The sequence below is a fragment of the Theobroma cacao genome, chromosome 7, assembly GCF_053813885.1.
Source record: "Theobroma cacao isolate CCN51 chromosome 7, ASM5381388v1, whole genome shotgun sequence".
In the NCBI taxonomy this organism is placed as follows: domain Eukaryota; kingdom Viridiplantae; phylum Streptophyta; class Magnoliopsida; order Malvales; family Malvaceae; genus Theobroma; species Theobroma cacao.
In genome coordinates this window covers 10,672,196-10,691,000 of record NC_142645.1, presented here as the reverse complement: position 1 = coordinate 10,691,000, position 18,805 = coordinate 10,672,196, and the positions used below count along the sequence as shown (strand labels likewise).

The window sequence follows — 18,805 nt, the reverse complement described above, 5'->3', positions numbered from 1 at the left end:
ATAAAAAATATAATAAAGTTCGGGTATCGGGTACCCAAGGGATGATGTCCAAATCCTACCCGAACTCGATACAGATAGTGAAATTACTATCCAAATCTGATTATAAGATACCCTAATTCTATATAATCGAGCAAAATATCTGCAAATACCTTATAACAAGGTACCCTTTGTGGTCCCTAGAAAGAGTGGATTAGAGTTTAGAGAGAAAGTGACTCTTTCCTTTGCACCATAAACCCGAAAGAAGAAAAACAACTTCACCAATAAGAAGAAAAGCAAATTTTTGAAAGAAGCATGAAAAATCTCCAAAAAATTTTTTAGAGAAGAGTTAGACAAAAATGTGGAAGAGGGCTTAGAAAGAGAGTAAAAAAATTTTTAATTTTCACAAGTTAAAAACTTTTTTAATATTTAATTTTAAGTCCTTAATAAATTTTAGTTTTACCTTATTAATAAGATATTATATTTTAATGGCCTCTTATAGTATATAACTTTTACATACTTGTCAATACATCAAATATAAACTTAAAATAAAAATATCGCACAATTATCATTTCACATCATGATTCATTATAACATATTAATATATTATATCAACATCATATGATATAAAATGATAAATATTATTTTTACTAACAACAGTTTATCAACTATTAATTATAATGATTTATTTGATTTAAAATAAAATTATAAAAATTTAATTAAATATAATAAAAAAATAATTTAAAAAATTTTATAAGCATTATGTCTTTATCCTAATATGTTTTGTATAATGAGACGAAGACAATCCAAATTTTTTTTACCTTTTCTCACTTCTGCACATCCTTTTAAAGATTGTATTAAATAATTCCAAGTTCGAAAATGAGTAATGAAAATAAAAATAATGTGTATGGATAATGTAAATTTTTTTATCAAATAATAATGTTAATATTAATGATAAAGATTTTGTCTTATAGTTTTCAATAAAAAAAAAAGCACCATTTTAAAAGATGAAGAAATCGAATCTAACTCTTTGAATAATCAATGGGTCAAATGGTCATACGTTTAACCTAAGATGTCCATTACATGCAAATTCGCTGCATCCCAAAGATCTACAATTCCTACCAGGCCTGCCAGAAAAATTTGCTGATAAGGATTCAAGAACTTAAAGTTCCCGACTGAAAACATATCCCAAAATAAGCTGAGAGTTTAACCCTGCAGAATCTGTAACAAGAAAGCCTTGTGCATTTCAACTGTCAACTTGTATAACATTTAAGACATAGCAAAAGCAAAAAAAAAAATAATTATATCACTATACCTTAAAGAGTTCCAAGAATTTCTTTACAGTTTTTCTTCTTTACCTTAGATCTCAACAGGTCACTTTCTCCGATTTAACAATGGGTGCAGCTCGATAGCGGCACAAAAAAATTACCCCCAATATTCTGCTGCAGAATCAATAGCACAAGTTAAGGCTACAGCAAATCTGTCATCAAAAGGTCTGGACATGACGTTTTCCTGCACTGTGTTATGAACAGCCCGAAATAAAGAGAAGACCAACGAGATTAACTGGCAGCTCCGAATAGCTCTGTCGAATGCAATTACATACTTCAAGATCATCTTGGCAGATTAGTCTTGTACGCATCACTATCTATTTGGAGTTGATGATGCAGACATCGGTATGGCCTGGGCATCTTGGGACTCATCAGAGATACGGCGAGAAGCTTCTCTCTTCAACTTGTAATTATTATATGCAGCCACCCCAGCAATGGCTACAAAAAAGAAAAATTAAAGTAAATTCGTCAAAGAGAAATAGAGAAGAATTGATGTCCAGTTTAGATGGCTCCTTCGCAATGCCACAATGACCTCTAGAAACTACTCCACATTTCTCATGATAATAAAGCAGAAGAACCACCACTACATGCAAATTTACCGAAGCCTAGGACCAATCCAAGGCCGCTCATTCTAAGCCATTCTAACCTTTACAATAAATTTTAAGAACGAACTGACACTAAATAGCAAATAGCATCTAATACCCCTAAAAACAAGGTAAACTGCTGGCGCAGGGCTTTGGCATAATGTAAGGCGTAAATACTCCCAAACAAGTCCAGCAATACTTTGGCATAAACTACTGAAGAACAAGACAAGTGATGCAGTGTTTTGGCATCTCTAAAGCATAAATACTCATGGCCAGTCCAGCAAAACCATGGATACGCTCCATCATGCCTGAAGGAACAATTGTTCCTATCAAACAATTCAGATTTCTATAATTCATTTCTACCTAAACTATCAGCTGCTAAGGTCAATTTTTGAGAATAACCTGAATGATTGTGCTACATCCTTGCCCTCCAGAATGTACATGGATTGTCAGCCCTTGGCTATGTCCTCAAAATGAGATAATAGATAAATGCACATTAAAAGAGATGGAGATATAAAAGAGAATGTATGTTTAGATGCTTACCAATCCCATAACCAAATAAATTTATGCCTGTCAACTTTGTATCTGCGAAAAGAAGTGCAGATACTAAAACAACCACCCAATCCTTGACAACTCCAGCAACACGAATGGTTAGAGCACTAGTGTGTGAGATCACTAGGAAAACTGATAAGTTGAGTGCAAATGTGCAGAGAGAGTTGAGTGTTAGCACAACAGGCTGAAAGTTCCATGTCCCATGGGCTTCCATCTTTGGTTTCTCCAGGAAGATCCAAGGAATAAACAGACAAAGAGCACTGCAGAGAACACAAACATTCAATCCCAACTGGCATCAATTTTATGTACAGGGAGGACAGTGAAATGTTGTCTCGAAGATACTGGCTATATCAGAAGAATGATGTAATACATACCTGCAAGGGCTAACATAATACATGAGAGATATGGGGTTTAATTTAAGACCCTTTCGCTTGACCAAGATCTCCATGAATATAAGTCTTAAAGCTTCTCCAACAACACCACCCATTTGGTAAACAACTCCAATCCAGCTAATATTTATTTCTCCATAAGAAGCAACTAGAACACCAAAACTTATCACTGACATTATCAAAAGCATTCTGCAGCTCATTACCTCCAGCCCTGCTGCTACTCCAAGTATGAATACAGCCACTGGCACTGCAAAACTCATTCAAGGAAAGTAGTGATATAACCATTCACCATCTAAATAATGAGTAATATAAGAAAAAAAAGTTTTTATTGGCATATTCTTGACCCTAATTAACTGTGTTTGAATTACCTAGGATTTAATCACCAACCTAACATCTGAGCAAAATCAAAAACCATTTTACAGCTGGAGAGACCAAACTAATTTTCTACAGGCATTACTTATCCACCTGAAAAGGGTAGAAAAACCCAACAAGGAGTCAATTATAGTTAATCCCTTATGGTTTGGGCAGAATTAACTTCATCTAACATGCTATAAAGTTTTACTTAGCCCCATGCGGTTCTCACTATTTGACTTATCAACAAGTCACACCATTACCTTCTTGAATAAAGTTGCAAAAACAACCTTATCAATGATATGTATGTGTCATGAGTGCACAGCCATATACATGTTTGATCTAGCATTTCAACCACTCATTTGGTAAGTACAGAGAAGCTGGGATCAATGGAGAACAAAGCAGATATCATCACAGATTGGGAAACATGGACAAGTTCTGATGTGCAAAACCCCATGAATCAGCATTAGGCACATCTGTAAACATGCACTTGGACATGGATTTGGTCGTTTTGATCAAGTTTCATGGCTGCTCCACCAACTTGTCCACCAACTCAATGGCTTCACATTTGGCCAAAATGCTCCTTCAATGATGTGGGTGGTGTGACATTTAAGTCACATACAAGTTTTGACTCCTTATTGTGGGTCATGAGAAATGTGAGTTATGAATTATGTGCAAGTCAACCTTGAAATTAATTTGTTCAGTTGATATTTTCTTTCATTGCCTTTTTCTTAATCTTTCTGACAGCTTCCATGGTGGAATTTTTCTTTTCTGTTGAGAGGGTATCAATATGGGCACCAAGGGGCATGATGAGGAGGAAAGAGGGCTGACTGTTCTACTGATCGACGTGATCAGGGAGGATACAGCAAATTGTCATTGCTTGCTAGGTACTTTGCAGACATTTTTTTCTCTTGCTGTTTTCTCAATTGGTTTGAGAGAAAATGAGCTTTCAAGCCCTTTGGTTTATTGTTTTCTTCAGTTTAGTTGGTACACAAAAGAAGGGTTTTAATCGATAAGCTATCTTTATTTTCTAATTCTCTTCCATACCTTTTATAATTCTATTTTCAGTCCGTTTGCCTCCTGGAAAAAGTGAGGGAGGGGCTCACTGTTATTATAAATTGATGCCAATCAAGGGATTGGGTTATCTACTTTAGCATTTTGCTCCTTCCATGTTTTGGTTTTCAAAGGTTCCATATTGTGATTATTAGAATCTTCAGAAATCAAGAAAAAGGCATAACAAACTGAAGCAAGGATTGCTCTTTTGCTTCAAAAGATATATCAGATGAAAATGTCACAATACATGACATCTTTTAACAGCATAACCCCATTAGTCAAACAGAAAAAAGCATGGGGTTAAGTATAAGTTTTTAAAGCACATGCAATTAAAATGAATCACAAAAAGCAAATGGGTTTACGTGTAATTTGCCCAATGAATTTTGAGAACTTACTAATTGCCTTCAGCATTTGTGCAAATGCGACAGATATATAAAGGTAGGCAGTGTTTCCCAGCCAAAGAGTCATTGCAAACATGGCACCAATTGGGATAACAGATGTCGTGTATCTGAGCATGTATAACTCCATCAAATTAAGGGTAAATAAATATAAAATAAAAATAAGAATAAGCAAGAAATAATTAAATAGCAGCAAGGACGTATTGCTATTATGAAAAAATCTCAATTAAAGACAAGATGTACAACAAAGGATTTATATCAGACAGCTTAGGGAGACATGTTATGACCAAAGAGATGACATGAGCTGCATTTTCAGTTTATCATGAGAAAATTTTCATCTTTCTCGACTACACAAATCTGCTTCCATCTTGCTCAATTTCATATAATAGTTGTTCTAAATGAATCCTACTTGAATTGGGTTCTATGCTTGTATTTGAACCTTAAGTTTCTAATTTAAACTTTACTAGAATATCATACTAATATTTTGAGCTTAATTATCCCCATTAACTGTAAAATCAAATCGTAACAAGTGTTTTGTGTTAGTAAATTTTTACAGAGAAAAAAGATATTGGCATGAACCAAATAGGATGAGTACTAAAAATTTAGATTTGGGGGAGTACCAGAGCAGGAAACATGAACTCAATGAATCAGCAAACATAAAAATCAATTAAGTCAAGCATTTTCTTTATGTCATCTTTCTGTAAATTTTAAAACTTATCGTAAGTGTTGGTCTATTTTCTAGAGTTGATGCTACTGGAACAAGAAGGGACCAAACTACATTAAAAAAAAACTTTTTTTTTTTTCTAAAATACAAGTCCTATCAACTAAAGTGTTTAAAGAGTCACCACCAATCACTACACAGCCAAGAAGCAAAGGACCAGCAACAGTATGCAATTATTATAAAGAGTGGAAGCACAAGACAAATTGGGGAAAGGGGAAGGTTTGTCACGTGGGAGGGCTTCTCCTATCCTAATCACCAACAGCAAAAGAACTATCCCTTTGCAAGTTCTTATTTGAGCACCATAATATAGATATTCTTCGCTACTCCAAAAAGGAATGGCTAGCAAGACCACTATCAACAACTTGTTAAGAATCTTTGATGCGAGAGAGGATGACCAAAAGAGATTGAATGATTTAGGAGTTCATTATGATAACATGGTATAATTACAGTTTTTATTGCAATTTCCAGTTTTATTATATTTTTGGTTATCTAAGTTACCATAAATCGATTGCTTTTAGGAAGTCATCTATAAATGCCTATATTTTTTCAGTTTACATTCAGTCTATCTACATACCAAAAAAAAAAAACATTCAGCCCATCTCTTTTTATTATTCTTATTCCACATCACCTCTTTTTCCCTCTCTATCTAATCTGTTTCTTCCCATTTCCTCTAATTTCTCTCTTTCTCTCTTTAGTTTTTTCCTTGCGCCCTATATCTTTTTCTTTTTTTAAAAGGTTCTTTTTCCCTATTTCACTTTCTTTCCTATTCGCCTATTTCACTTTCTTTCCTTTTCCCCTGTTTCACTCTCTATTAGCTTTGTTTTTCCTTTCCCATGCCTCAAGAATCTTATGCATTATACTTTAAAATGCATTGTTAATATCAAAAACTAAGAATTTGGATACATTGTTATGCCAGGATGATGCCTTCAACACACCCCTGACGTCCAACTAACAACTTACGAGGCTTCATATAAGTAATAGCAAGCAACTATGGAATCTTTTGTTAGTCAAAGGATTTCAAACAAAAAAAAGCACATCTGAACCAAACAATTCAAAATATAATCCATTTTCAATCAAGATCAAGTTGGAAAAATTTTTAAATTTAAAATGATAAAGTTTAAACTAACACAAGGCAAAGTTTTGGATATTTGTATCATCAAAAAACTTTCTTTTTTCCTCTTAACAATAAAACCTGTTGGGATCACCTCGTTGACATATCAAATTTCAGCTAAGATCACAAAGGTTGTTCATATTCAGTCACCATTAAAGATAGTAATGAATCAGCCAGTAAAAGAATAAGCCACAAATAATATAAAGAACAAATCTACAAATTCAAACATCATATATAAGGGGTTTGTTCAGAACTTACATTTCCATGGTCATTCCCTCCTCAACTTTCATAATCTGAGAAGGAAAAAAATAGAGAAAGGACAAACAAAATTTTCATAATAAATAAATGAAAAAATTCATTGCTTAAATGCCAGCCTACCATAAATATATAGTGCTGTGGATACCTTAAAGACTTTAGTGAGTAAAAAACATAGTACAGAGGAGAAGGCCATGTGAAGCAGAGTCAATCCAAGGGGGTAAGGAAAGTTAATTTCCTTAGATGACAAAACCCACTGCAGTTTCCATAGAAAGGGAACAAAACAAAAAACCTTCAGCCTTATGAATCAAAAACTTATAAGAGTTTCTCATACTTTACCATATCAAACAGCCATTCTATGGCAGAAAAATAACAAGTAACAATGAAAATTTATTAAGTATTTGTTCAAGTTAACAATATACAAAATGTTTGAACTTATAGAGAAAACATTGTATTTGACATTAACAACATGATCTAAACTCTGACGTTGCAAAACTTTGTGGCAAAAGAGTATGCAGAAGCAGTAAACATAGTTATAACCACAATTTAAGCTCATTGAACTGAAATGGCACCATTTTTCAGGCACATGTAACAAAGGATAACAGAATTTTCTTGCATGAGGTTCTAATTAGTTGTCAGCATACTGCAAACCGTGTGCATAGAGTTATGCCACAACTACATTCAATGAAGTATAAAAGACTGCAGTCAAGAAGACTATTAGGAATCCCCTTGCCACAAAATCATCAAAATGAAGTATTACACGATAGCCTTAAAACATATGATTTCTATGCTAGAATGCCTTCAGAATATGCATTTCAATTTGTGGAAGGCATGTGAATTAAATAGAAGTAAGACATGATTTGTTTCGGACGCAATTTTATAAAATCACCTACACGCATTCAATATCCATATCTCTCATTATATATGAAACATAACCTCAAAAAGGCTAATTTTTACATCAAAATACGAGCTTAATTTCTAAGAAAAGAGAAACTGACATTCACAATTAAGCTAAACATAACAAATTAAATGCAATTTATTTCCAATTTATTGAACATATAAACATCTCAACAATGTGAGGCTTAAAAATTAAGCTTTTCAATCTCTATGAAGTTAATAAAAAACGAGAGATCCAGAAGTGAAGACGAAAACTGACCTTGTTGAAGAAGATTTGACCGCTCGAGAGAGCGATGTAGAGGATAAGGTAAGCGTAGGTAATGATTTCTTCTTTCAACATTTTATTCTTAACTGGATCCGCCATTGCTGTGCTTTTTCCTTTGCTGTTCTTTCACTCTGTTAATAATAAAAGTTGAAAAGGAAAAGGAGACTAGGATATTCTATGCAAGTTGGAACTCAAAAACAGGTTGCTTCTTAATTTCTATGCTTTTTTTTTTTTAAAACTAAAATACCGTAACACCCCGATATAATCATAAATTTAGACGGCTCACAATAATTCTATACGGTTTTATTAATTTTTGAAATATAAAATTCACTCCAAAAAAATATATTTTATTAAACATGTAAATTTAACGATCAGTCAATTGTTAATATTTTTATGATAATATTTTTTAAATAATTTTATCTTTCATTAAATTTAAAAAATATCAAATTATATAAATTATAATTTTTTATTTTTTTAAATTTGTTCACTCTCGTTCAAAAAAATCTCTATCTTACCTCTCATCATCCATCAATCACACCGCAATCAGCCACCTCACAATCAAATCTGGTCAAGAAATACCAACCAAATTGCATTGCATTGGGAACATTAAAGGAGTGCAATCTAGCGTTCTCTGATGAGATCCGATCGGGGATGGTTGGTTTGCGAGAAGTAGGGTATAGAGATTTTTTGAAAAAAGAATGAAAAAAAATATTTTAAATATTTCACGTTTATCTATTAACATCATTTAAATGTATTGAATTGATTGTTTATTTTAAAAATTAATAGATTCACGTAAAATTATGATTAAAATTTATGAATGTTAGGTTATTTTTTTTATTCGAAACTCTAAACAATTGAATTGGGCCTTTAAAACTATTTTACTGATTTTTGGTCAAAAAGCTTTTTAAATTGCATCTCTATATCACAAAATCATATTTTCAATCCAAAAAACATATCTATCAAGTGGAGAAAAAGTTTTCATTTATAAACTCATTATATTGCCTCTTTCATCATAAAAAAAAAAAGACTCATTTTGATTCGAACCTACTTTAATCTTAATATCTCTCATGGATCCACATCAATAAAGAATTGAGTAGGTTTTACATCACACTCATATTTTTTACTCAATGACGTGTACCAAGTGAAAAAAAAAATCCTTATTTATAAATCTAAAACGTATTTTCTCTCTTAATAATATGGATTGTGTTATATATACTTCAATATTAATTTTTTCTACAAAATCATGACTTTTTTTTAATTATTTTCTTATTTAATTTTTTAATTAATAAAAAGGAGTCAAATTGAAAACATTCCAACAAATAAAAGTAAACGCCTTTACTTTTTTTTTTCAAGCATAGAAAAGAAAAAGAAATACAAATAAAGAAATTGAGTCCTGACTTATCCTTTGGTTTTTTGGGGATTTTAGGTGGTTAGGCCCATAATGTTGCTTTAGTCTAATAGTAGAGCATTTGTTACATCTCTCAAATTTTGGAGTTTTTTGTAGTTGCCAAAAGAAAATTTTACAATGTGTTATCTCTAATATTAGATAATTATTATTTTTTATTTTCTCCTTAGTGTAATTTTTGTATGACCTAAAATCTATAGAATAACGTTTTTATATAATTATTCAACCATGTGCACAATTAGAATACGTATGAAATAAATGAAGATAGAATGCTAGCAAATAAGGGAACTCATTATAGAGTTATTTTTAGGATATTCTCGTATTTAACAAAATGATGATAAATTATTTACTGAAAAAGTGAAGTGATTATCCATCTTCTGTTTGTCAACACATTGAGTTAAATATAGTTACTTTTACATTGTAATTATAATAAAAAAAAGTTAAGTCTCTTGCCAGCAAGATTTATATTACAAGAATTCAATAAAAATAATTTAATTTATACAATATTTATCTTTATTCAATTTCATTATATTTTGAAATTGAATTTTTTTAAAAAAATAATTTTAAATTGTCGTTTTTTAAATAAAATCAAAAGGATAAACTTAACACAAAAAGTGTACACATTGAAACAGGTAAATGCAAATTAACAAGTGGGGGTTATTTTAGATCAAAATAAATCATTATGATTAATAATGAATTACCTACTTGTTAGTAAAAAATGCAAGTTGTCACTTTTTGTTACTTGACATTGATATGGTATGCTGACATATCATAATAGATAATAACGTAATATGATCATGAAATATTTTTCACCCCCACATCAACACTATGTGAACGTAATATAATAAGTGACATTTTAATTAATACCAATTAATCAACCCTTAATCACAAAAGTCTTAAAAGAAGCTGCCTATGACTTGCATTCCACTTTTAATTTGAACCTGGTCACTATCACTTGTCATATTTTCCTGATTTATATCCCTTTATTGCACTAATTTATCTATTTGTTTTTGGATGGGAATGATAATAGAGAAGAAAAACTGTGAAACACACACAGGGTATGTGGATGAGAGTCACCCAATAGCTCTAACAGGATTTGGTCTCAAATCCTCACCTCCAAATGCTCATCCACTTAACTTGTAATTTCCCTCTCTTTTTTCCTTTCCCTTTTTCTATGGTTTGTATATGCTACATGTACCCTGTCTTTTTTTTTTTTGGCACCTTCCAAACTCATATATGTAACCCTTTTTTTGTTTTATCGTTTCTTCATTACATTCTTTTTCTTTCTCTTACGTTAAGATATAGAGAGCTTTTCCTCTAATTGGTTTCTCTGCATGCACTCTGGTGCATAGTCTTGGAACCGAAGGGTATGCTGTTCTCTGCTTTATTTCTAGTTCAAAAGGTTTCCTTTCATTCTCATTACTTTCTTTTTTACCATGTTGGTTAACACAGTAGGCTAAAATACTTGTTACTATGATTCTGCTACAGTTCTCTTTAGATGACAGTTTGCCATGTTAGTCTTGGCTCACAGCTTACCTCATATTACTGTTTAAGTCTATACCTTTGCTTATCAAAAAAATTCTTTAAGATTATGTGTTTTCAATCTGTTTATGTTTATGTCTTTGGGTTCAATTTGTTTTCTCCCTTAAAAAAACCAGACTGACCTTAAGTCTTTAGTTTCCCACAACAGAAACTAGACTTAATTACCTTATTAAAGGCCTACTAGCAGAGCACAGCTTGTTGTATATACACCAACTCAAGGGGGAGATAAGTACTAATGCTGATTGCTGAAAATGGTTAGTTATAAGTGTAGTTAATGTCCCGAAATAGTCGAATCCTCGCTTGTATATATGTTTTGGACATTAGGTTATGGGATGCTGTCAACTCTAACAGCTGTTAAGTCTCAATTTCAAAAGTGAAAACTTCATTTTCTTAGCTGGAATTGTATCTCATGTATTGTATTTTGTCAATTCTGGTGTTGTAATCAGCTCTTTTTTCTCCTCTCAGTAGTTTAATGCATGCATTTGGAACTCTGTTGTAATATTTCTTTGATGTAGTCTAGAAGAATATAGGTCTAATTTTAAGACCACCATTTTGATTGGATTGCTGTCCTCATCATTAAATCATCAATCTTATTACATTTTTTTTGGTACCTGAAATGCTAACAAGTACAAAATTTTCAGGCAGAAGAATAACTTCACAGCGACAATGGAGATAACCAATGTCACAGAGTATGACGCAATTGCAAAGCAAAAGTTGCCAAAGATGGTGTATGACTACTATGCATCTGGTGCAGAGGACCAGTGGACTTTGCAGGAGAACCGGAATGCATTCTCAAGGATCCTGTGAGCTTTTATCTGTTATTGCAAAACACTATATAATTGCATTCTGTCTAAATTCTTAGATCTTAATTTCTACAATGCATAGGTTTCGTCCTCGCATTCTTATTGATGTAAGCAAGATAGACATGACTACCACTGTTTTGGGTTTCAAGATATCAATGCCCATCATGATTGCCCCAACAGCCATGCAGAAAATGGCTCATCCTGAAGGTATGGCACTGTTTTCTCAAAGGATTATGCCCTTTTATGTTCAACAGTTTTATTAGAATCAAGTAATTATGATATCATATCAATTCAAGCAGAAGCTAGGTTCTGTTCCTTTGCATATGTATGCTTAAGTAGACAAACCAGAAAGCCAGGTATCTTCAGTGGTAGATTAGCCATTGTTGACCTGATTGGTTTTTCTTATACGTAAGCACATTCCTCCCAGTGCATTTCTATGTTATCAACCTCACTTTTATAGCTTCTTTCATGATGGATCTTATAGCATTTACAGGAAGAGACGTAATTGAATCTTTACATCATGTGCATATTTAATCTACTTTCTATTTCTCATTAGTGATGAAGCTGATTTTCAAACATAATTCAGTATGAACCTTCATAGTTTCATGGAAAGCAATTTTTGACAGTCTAATGGTGAGATCTTCGAATTTGTGACAGGGGAGTATGCAACAGCCAGGGCAGCATCAGCAGCTGGAACAATTATGGTTTGGCTTCCAGCTCAAACTTTCCATTTAAATATTTATCCTTAGCTAATCCAATAAGGACACTTGTTTAACTGACAGCATGAATTTCCATATTGTCAAATGTTTTTATACAATCAATTTCAGAAGAAGTTGATGCAAAAAGAAGAAAAATACATGTATTAGCCTTTCTGATTATGTTCTTACCGTTCCCTGTTTGTTTTTTTTTTTTTTTCAAAAGTCCAAATCAGGCTGTTAAAAGGATATATTTGACACCAATTTGGACAGTTTCTTTTTCATAGTTTCATAATGGATCTCCATACAGCCAAATGACCCATCTGAGCCAGTTTAATTGAGATATGAATGATATCACCTGCAAATCTTAAGTGATGTTTCCAGAATCCTCAACAGTGTTATAATGTTAATTGAAGTCTAATATGTATAGTGTCTACTGCATCTTACTTGCCATGGCTAATTCTGGACCTATAGTTCACCCTTTTTCGATGCATATTAAATAGGCATGATGTAAGAATATCAGTCTCATTTTGCTCATCATGCTTTTCTAAATGAAAAAAAAAAACAACCATCTATTTCTTAGTGCCTTTAATACAGCTTTTAGTCAGACTTATCATATATAATTGCCAGCCTTTGAAAAAATATTGAAACTCATTTATTTTCATTATATGATATTTTTGTGCTTCAGTTGCTTTTCATCATCCAACCAGACTATATAATCTACTTCATTTATAAATTTCTTGATGGCCATTTCAGACGTTATCCTCATGGGCCACTTCTAGTGTTGAGGAGGTTGCTTCAACAGGACCTGGCATTAGGTTTTTCCAACTCTATGTAAGCTTCAAATGATGTTGTGGTCTCCAATCTTTTGAAATAGTCGATCTTTCTACCTGCTGATTCATGAGGATAAGGCTTATGTGATAACTGGTCTCTAATGTCTAATCTTCAGGTATACAAGGACAGGCATGTAGTTGCCCAGCTGGTGAGAAGAGCTGAAAGGGCTGGTTTCAAGGCAATTGCTCTTACAGTTGATACTCCAAGGCTCGGTCGCAGAGAAGCTGACATCAAGAACAGGTGGAATTGGGTCTTAGAGTTGCAGTGCCCCTTAAAGCATTCTTTTAGAAATGTCTTGTGTCACAGTTAGTTCACTTAGCTTTAGATGTTTGATCTGTATATGTGAAAGTCAAGTTACACTCAAGAATTCTTCTGTTTCATTCTCTTACAGATTTACTTTACCACCATTTTTGACATTGAAGAACTTTGAAGGTTTGGACCTTGGGAAGATGGATAAAGTGAGTAGTCCTTCTAACTCTACAATTATTGACCTAGTAAAGAACCATGTCTTTCAATTCAAATAATGAGTTTTTGTCTCCTTTAATATTTAATTTGTTCTTGCGAGCCATGCAGGCTGATGACTCAGGACTTGCTTCATATGTTGCCGGACAAATTGATCGTACCCTTAGCTGGAAGGTATGTAAATGCATGACTTGGGAGATCTTTTGGTTGATTTATAGTCTATTGCTATTTTGTGAATGGCAACCATATTTGATGTCATTTGCAATGTTCTAGTTTAGGGGAATGTAGACAAAAAAAAATATATATTCATTTGTTTTCTTGATACTGCTAAAAACTCATGGAGGGGATGAAGCTTTTTATGTTCAAAATTTGTCTAAAAGCTTGGGCAATCAAAAGTTTTCTTCAAAATGTATGGCAGTTTTAGGAATCTAAGCTCTATTCTGCTGCAAATGTTTGAATTGGAAACCATGAGCTTATTATATAGTGTGGCTATGCCTGAAGATTCTTTTAATTAACAGTGCATTAAATGAACTCTATTGGCTATGTTTAGGATGTGAAATGGCTTCAGACAATTACCAAATTGCCAATTCTTGTGAAGGGTGTGCTCACTGCTGAAGACAGTAAGAAAAAATAAACTCCTCTGCATCTTGGGCCATTTTGATAACATATAGTGATGATGCTTGAACTATCCATGCTTCTTCTGCAGCAAGGATAGCAATACAGTCTGGAGCAGCTGGTATCATTGTCTCCAACCATGGTGCTCGCCAGCTTGATTATGTTCCTGCCACTATCATGGCCCTTGAAGAGGTGAAAGAATTTCTTCATACTTCCAGGTAGTCAAAGCTAATACGAGGACAATAAGTCTAACAAATTCTTCATTTCCAGGTTGTCAAAGCTGCACAAGGGCGGGTGCCTGTCTTCTTGGATGGTGGTGTTAGGCGTGGAACTGATGTTTTCAAAGCTTTAGCACTGGGAGCCTCTGGTATATTTGTAAGTATAAGACTGCCTCATGGAAAGGCATTACACATTACATTTGGACACAAAGATAAGAAGTATTTGCACTATGCTCTCTTTTAAACTTTTTTGTACCTATCCTCATTCGGAAAATGGAAGTATTTCTGTTAAAATGGTTGAAAGTACTGCTTAGTGTGGCACTTATCACCACAAACTAGTTTTTGCTGTTGCAGACAGTTTCTGATGTTCACCTCTGAAATGATCTTTTCTATTTTCCTCTAAAAATAATCATCTTGCCATATCAAGTGGCACAAGCTGAGAGTCAAGACTTAAATGTTGTAATGGTCTTAATCTCAGATTGGACGACCTGTGGTGTTCTCATTGGCTGCTGAAGGAGAAGCTGGTGTGAGGAAAGTACTTTCAATGCTGCGTGAGGAGTTCGAACTAACCATGGCGCTGAGTGGTTGTCGTTCACTCAAAGAAATCACCCGTGAGCACATTGTGACAGAATGGGACAGGCCTCACCCTCGTCCGCTTCCCAGGTTATAGATTCATGGCTCAGAGTACTAGCATCTGCATTGCATTGTGGCAAAAAATTAATGATATTATAGATTGGTTCCTTTTCTTTGAAACACATTTCTGTTTCAATGAGTTAAAACTTTTGTAATGATGATCATGGCTACTGCTGCCTTCACTGTATATTCTTTCGTCAAACAATTAATATATAGTTTTGTGCTTGAGAACATTTGGTTAACGGGAATCACAGCAGTGGTGGCTTACCAAGAAGTATGAATGAAGGCTTGGCAGGGATTCTGGGAAGAATTCTAACAATTTTGTTATATCTGGATTGATGATTTGCTCTGGTCATACTGCCAATTTTCAGCCAGAAAAAATGTTTTCAAAGAATATTGGTAGTTTTGGTGAGCATGCATACAAGCTTTGGATTCAATTAAGCAGACTGGCATGAAAACTTTTCATAGGTCTGCATCGCACACCATAGTCAGGGCTTCTAACTTTATTGAAAAAAGTTCTGGAAGCAGGTCAGCATTTCCAAAAATTAGAAGAAGAGAACTGATGTGGTGATACGGCAGATAGAGCATGGAAACAGGCTGCAGCTCTTTCATTTTCAGCCCACCCAAATGACTGTTTCCCTTAGAAACACACTAATATGAACCAAATACAAGAGAACTGAATATTTCAGACTTATATATAATTCCAAGGTACCAAAACTTCCTACAGACTGGTCGTTGTTCGTGGCATATCGTCAGTCATCTGAGTCATTAACTTGAATATATGATAAGCCATGAACACGATCAGATTGCAGTGTTGTCCACTTTCAATACTTTATTATGACATCCTCCTCTGCCCTCTGCAATCATAAAAGCTAGCTATCTTATTGTGCAGAAATTTCCTACAAACTGACCGCTGTTCATGGCAGATCATCAAGATTTTAAGACCTAAAATGAAACATCAATGATTTGCCATGAACAAGATCAGATTACAGGCAATTGTGTCAAAACGTTGGACGTGGAGTCATGGATTGTTTTTTTTTTTTTTTTTGTGTTGATAAAGGAACTTTTTATAGGACAACTTGCCGACCAAAAATTACTAAGGAGAAACATTACGCATGAATTCGACTTTAAAACGTGTCAATCAATTATGGCTAAAGATTATAAATTATCTAGCTATATATATATCATTGACCTTTATAACATATACCATTTAGATTTTTTTATAAATACACAATTTCATAATACAAGACATGGTATCAAAATCACTCTTAATGTTAGAAATTCCTATTTCACATGTCTAACTGTTGACAATTCCTGTCTCACTCATCGGTTACTCATGTATTGATGTCTTCGATTACGATAATTTAAGATATGTCAGTTGTCACATGTTTTTGTAATATCATTTGTAAGTCAATTATTTGCAACGTGTTTTGTCATGTTTTTTTTGTCTACAACGTGTTCTGTTATGTTATATGTTTGTGACATATTCTGTGACGTCATATTTACGATGTGTTCTGTCACGTCATCTGTCTACAACATGTTTAGTTATGTAAGTTTTTTTTTTTTTTTGTGTTTCATCACGTCATTCCGTCACATCAACTGTTTGCGATATATTCCTCCACATCATCTAGTCTTGAAACTAAATAGTGGCTACATGACATAGTAGATAAATGATACAACGAAGCACATGACCGATAATGAAGTGGAACATATGATAAAATAGATGATATGACAAAGTACATTACAAAATAAATTACATGACAGAACACAGTGCAGACAAATGATATAACAAAACACGTCATGAACAGATTATGTAATAGATTACATGAAGGAACACATCACAAATAATTGACTTACAAATAATATTACAAGAACATGTAACAGCTGACATATCAAATAAGCCAGTGTAACCCAAGACGTCAATACATGGCTTTGTTGGGTTTTTTTTTTTTTTTTTTGCCCTCTAGACTTACCAACGCAAGGCCCAAATGATCCATTAGATCCAATTAGCAGTAGAGACTTTAAACCCAATCAATAAATTAGGCCTCAACCCAATTAATAAATTGAACCAAAAGCTCATTTAATAAATTAAGTCTTAGACCCAAATTAAAACAAATCCAAATAAGAAAAACCTAGAAGATTTAACAATGGAAGTCAGACTAATTATCAATGATGGCTTAACTTAAATTATTTTGAAAATTCACACTAAATGATTTCAAACAAAATGAGGTGTGTACAATATATTTTTAAAATCAATGATCGTATCAATTGAATCAAATGATCGGAGATCATTTTTAAGTTTTAGGACCTCGTTCATGTTCAATTTATGTAGCATATACATGTATATATATGTATATATATGTATATATATGTATGAGATGAAGATGCTTAGAATCATTCTCTTTTCCCCATCTTTTCAATTGTTCGGAAAGTGGAAATTTGATTTGATGAAGAATAGCAGCATCTAAAATTGTAAACATCGTAATTCGAAGGGCCCAATATTCTCCGGGGCCGAGTCATGTGGCTCAATGTGAACCGCAACAAGTTTTCTTTAGAGATATTCTTTGGCCCAAAATAACTTTTTTGATGAATCCAAAAGAATTTCTCATACGTAAGACCGGCTCCATGTATTTCTATGTCAATTTGTGAGTTGTGAGATCAACTTCCTCATCCGAGGAAACCATGTTATTTCTCTCAACTGTTATGCACCCTTAGGTCAACACATAGCCACCATGTATTTCCCTGTTGAGTTTATGTTATCTTAGTGCACCATCTTTTAACATTCCAATCTGTTACAATTTCAATTTGTTTGGAAATTAAGTTGGACAATGTGAACTCATGGAAGGAATATTATTCAATATAGCTAATTAAAGTAACGGATTTTTGAGTCATCCATGGATTTCACGTATATCACATTCGATCATTTCACATGTAATGGTGTCAATGTCATGACTCATCACACATTCACCCAACAAGAGAGGAACGAAAGACATGATTTTGGCACTTTTTGTCAAGACAACGATATGCAGGAAAAGCTCACCGTCAATTTCGGGTCACTCATCTCTCTCATCGTAGCCGTCTATGGTTATCATCTGTGCCACCCACTTGGTGGGAAAGATCACATTTTCGATTTGGTCGACTTGCCTTTTTACTTACTTTTGCTTGTCTTGATCACCATTCAAGTTTGCATTTATGTCTCTCGATCTTTCTTCATTTTCTCTGGGCTTGCTTTGCATTTGGGGTCGGCTGTGGGTTTTCGTTTCTATCACCATTGCTGAATTATATTATTGAAATGTCCATGTTGTTTCCATTTGCTAGCAATTCCATACGTTAATGTTCTTCCTGGCCTCAGAGCCGCCACGTTGAATCATCTATATGCAATTAGAAATCTATTTTCAATCATTAAACATTTTCTTGTATACATGTATGGTTGGATATATGATACAAAAAAGATTATGTACATATATATATATATATATATATATATATATCAATGCTGGCAACCATGTGGGTGAGGCATGGCATGATGCAAGCAAGATTGCGAGTGTTGGATCCCAAAAACAAAACTACACCAGTGAGCTGGATGGAATCGATCAATCGGGAGACGCCACATTGCAAATTGTCTGAAAAAGACCCAAAACTTTCTTTCATATCGTGCTGAAGTCCATGTCAACATTGATCAAAGGGGGGGGAGGGGACCGGTTTATCTCCTTTCGAC

General features: G+C 33.6%; 2 protein-coding genes across 7 annotated transcripts; one reads left to right on the top strand and one right to left on the bottom strand.

The window, feature by feature from the left end:
* Window positions 1–984: 984 nt before the first annotated feature.
* Window positions 985–8,544, bottom strand: LOC18594536 (Nucleotide/sugar transporter family protein). Of its 5 annotated transcripts, none has more exons than XR_016027582.1 (8): window positions 7,875–8,109; window positions 6,867–6,974; window positions 6,722–6,756; window positions 4,629–4,741; window positions 2,815–3,076; window positions 2,432–2,700; window positions 1,292–1,742; window positions 985–1,197 (listed from the first exon to the last, which is right to left on the bottom strand). XR_016027582.1 is itself a non-coding variant. In XM_018125199.2 (8 exons), exons 2-8 carry the CDS (start codon window positions 7,977–7,979, stop codon window positions 1,618–1,620), a joined length of 1,017 nt encoding a protein of 338 aa, XP_017980688.2. In that variant the 5' UTR covers window positions 7,980–8,011; window positions 8,396–8,544; the 3' UTR covers window positions 985–1,617. The 5 variants fall into 5 exon arrangements, 3 of the variants coding, with proteins under 3 accessions (XP_017980688.2, XP_088664633.1, XP_088664632.1); XR_016027583.1 differs by having other exon boundaries at window positions 985–1,103; XM_018125199.2 differs by adding an exon at window positions 8,396–8,544 and having other exon boundaries at window positions 985–1,742; window positions 7,875–8,011.
* Window positions 8,545–10,490: 1,946 nt separating this feature from the next.
* On the top strand, window positions 10,491–15,320 carry LOC18594535 (glycolate oxidase 1). Of its 2 annotated transcripts, XM_007022121.3 has the most exons (12): window positions 10,491–10,652; window positions 11,469–11,630; window positions 11,713–11,837; window positions 12,288–12,334; window positions 13,082–13,159; window positions 13,275–13,399; window positions 13,551–13,617; window positions 13,733–13,795; window positions 14,172–14,241; window positions 14,328–14,428; window positions 14,507–14,611; window positions 14,933–15,320. In XM_007022121.3, exons 2-12 carry the CDS (start codon window positions 11,494–11,496, stop codon window positions 15,122–15,124), a joined length of 1,110 nt encoding a protein of 369 aa, XP_007022183.3. In that variant the 5' UTR covers window positions 10,491–10,652; window positions 11,469–11,493; the 3' UTR covers window positions 15,125–15,320. The 2 variants fall into 2 exon arrangements, with proteins under 2 accessions (XP_007022183.3, XP_017980651.2); XM_018125162.2 differs by lacking the exon at window positions 10,491–10,652 and having other exon boundaries at window positions 11,519–11,634.
* The last annotated feature ends 3,485 nt before the right edge of the window (window positions 15,321–18,805 follow it).

Coding starts and splice junctions, on each gene's coding strand:
- LOC18594536 (XM_018125199.2), bottom strand. CDS start 7,979: ATGGCGGATCCAGTTAAGAATAAAATGTTGAAAGAAGAAATCATTACC. Junction 6,757..6,866: donor TACTCACTAAAGTCTTTAAG/GTATCCACAGCA, acceptor TTTCCTTCTCAG/ATTATGAAAGTTGAGGAGGG. Junction 4,742..6,721: donor GAGGGAATGACCATGGAAAT/GTAAGTTCTGAA, acceptor ATACATGCTCAG/ATACACGACATCTGTTATCC.
- LOC18594535 (XM_007022121.3), top strand. CDS start 11,494: ATGGAGATAACCAATGTCACAGAGTATGACGCAATTGCAAAGCAAAAG. Junction 13,796..14,171: donor ATCGTACCCTTAGCTGGAAG/GTATGTAAATGC, acceptor GGCTATGTTTAG/GATGTGAAATGGCTTCAGAC. Junction 14,242..14,327: donor TGTGCTCACTGCTGAAGACA/GTAAGAAAAAAT, acceptor CTTCTTCTGCAG/CAAGGATAGCAATACAGTCT.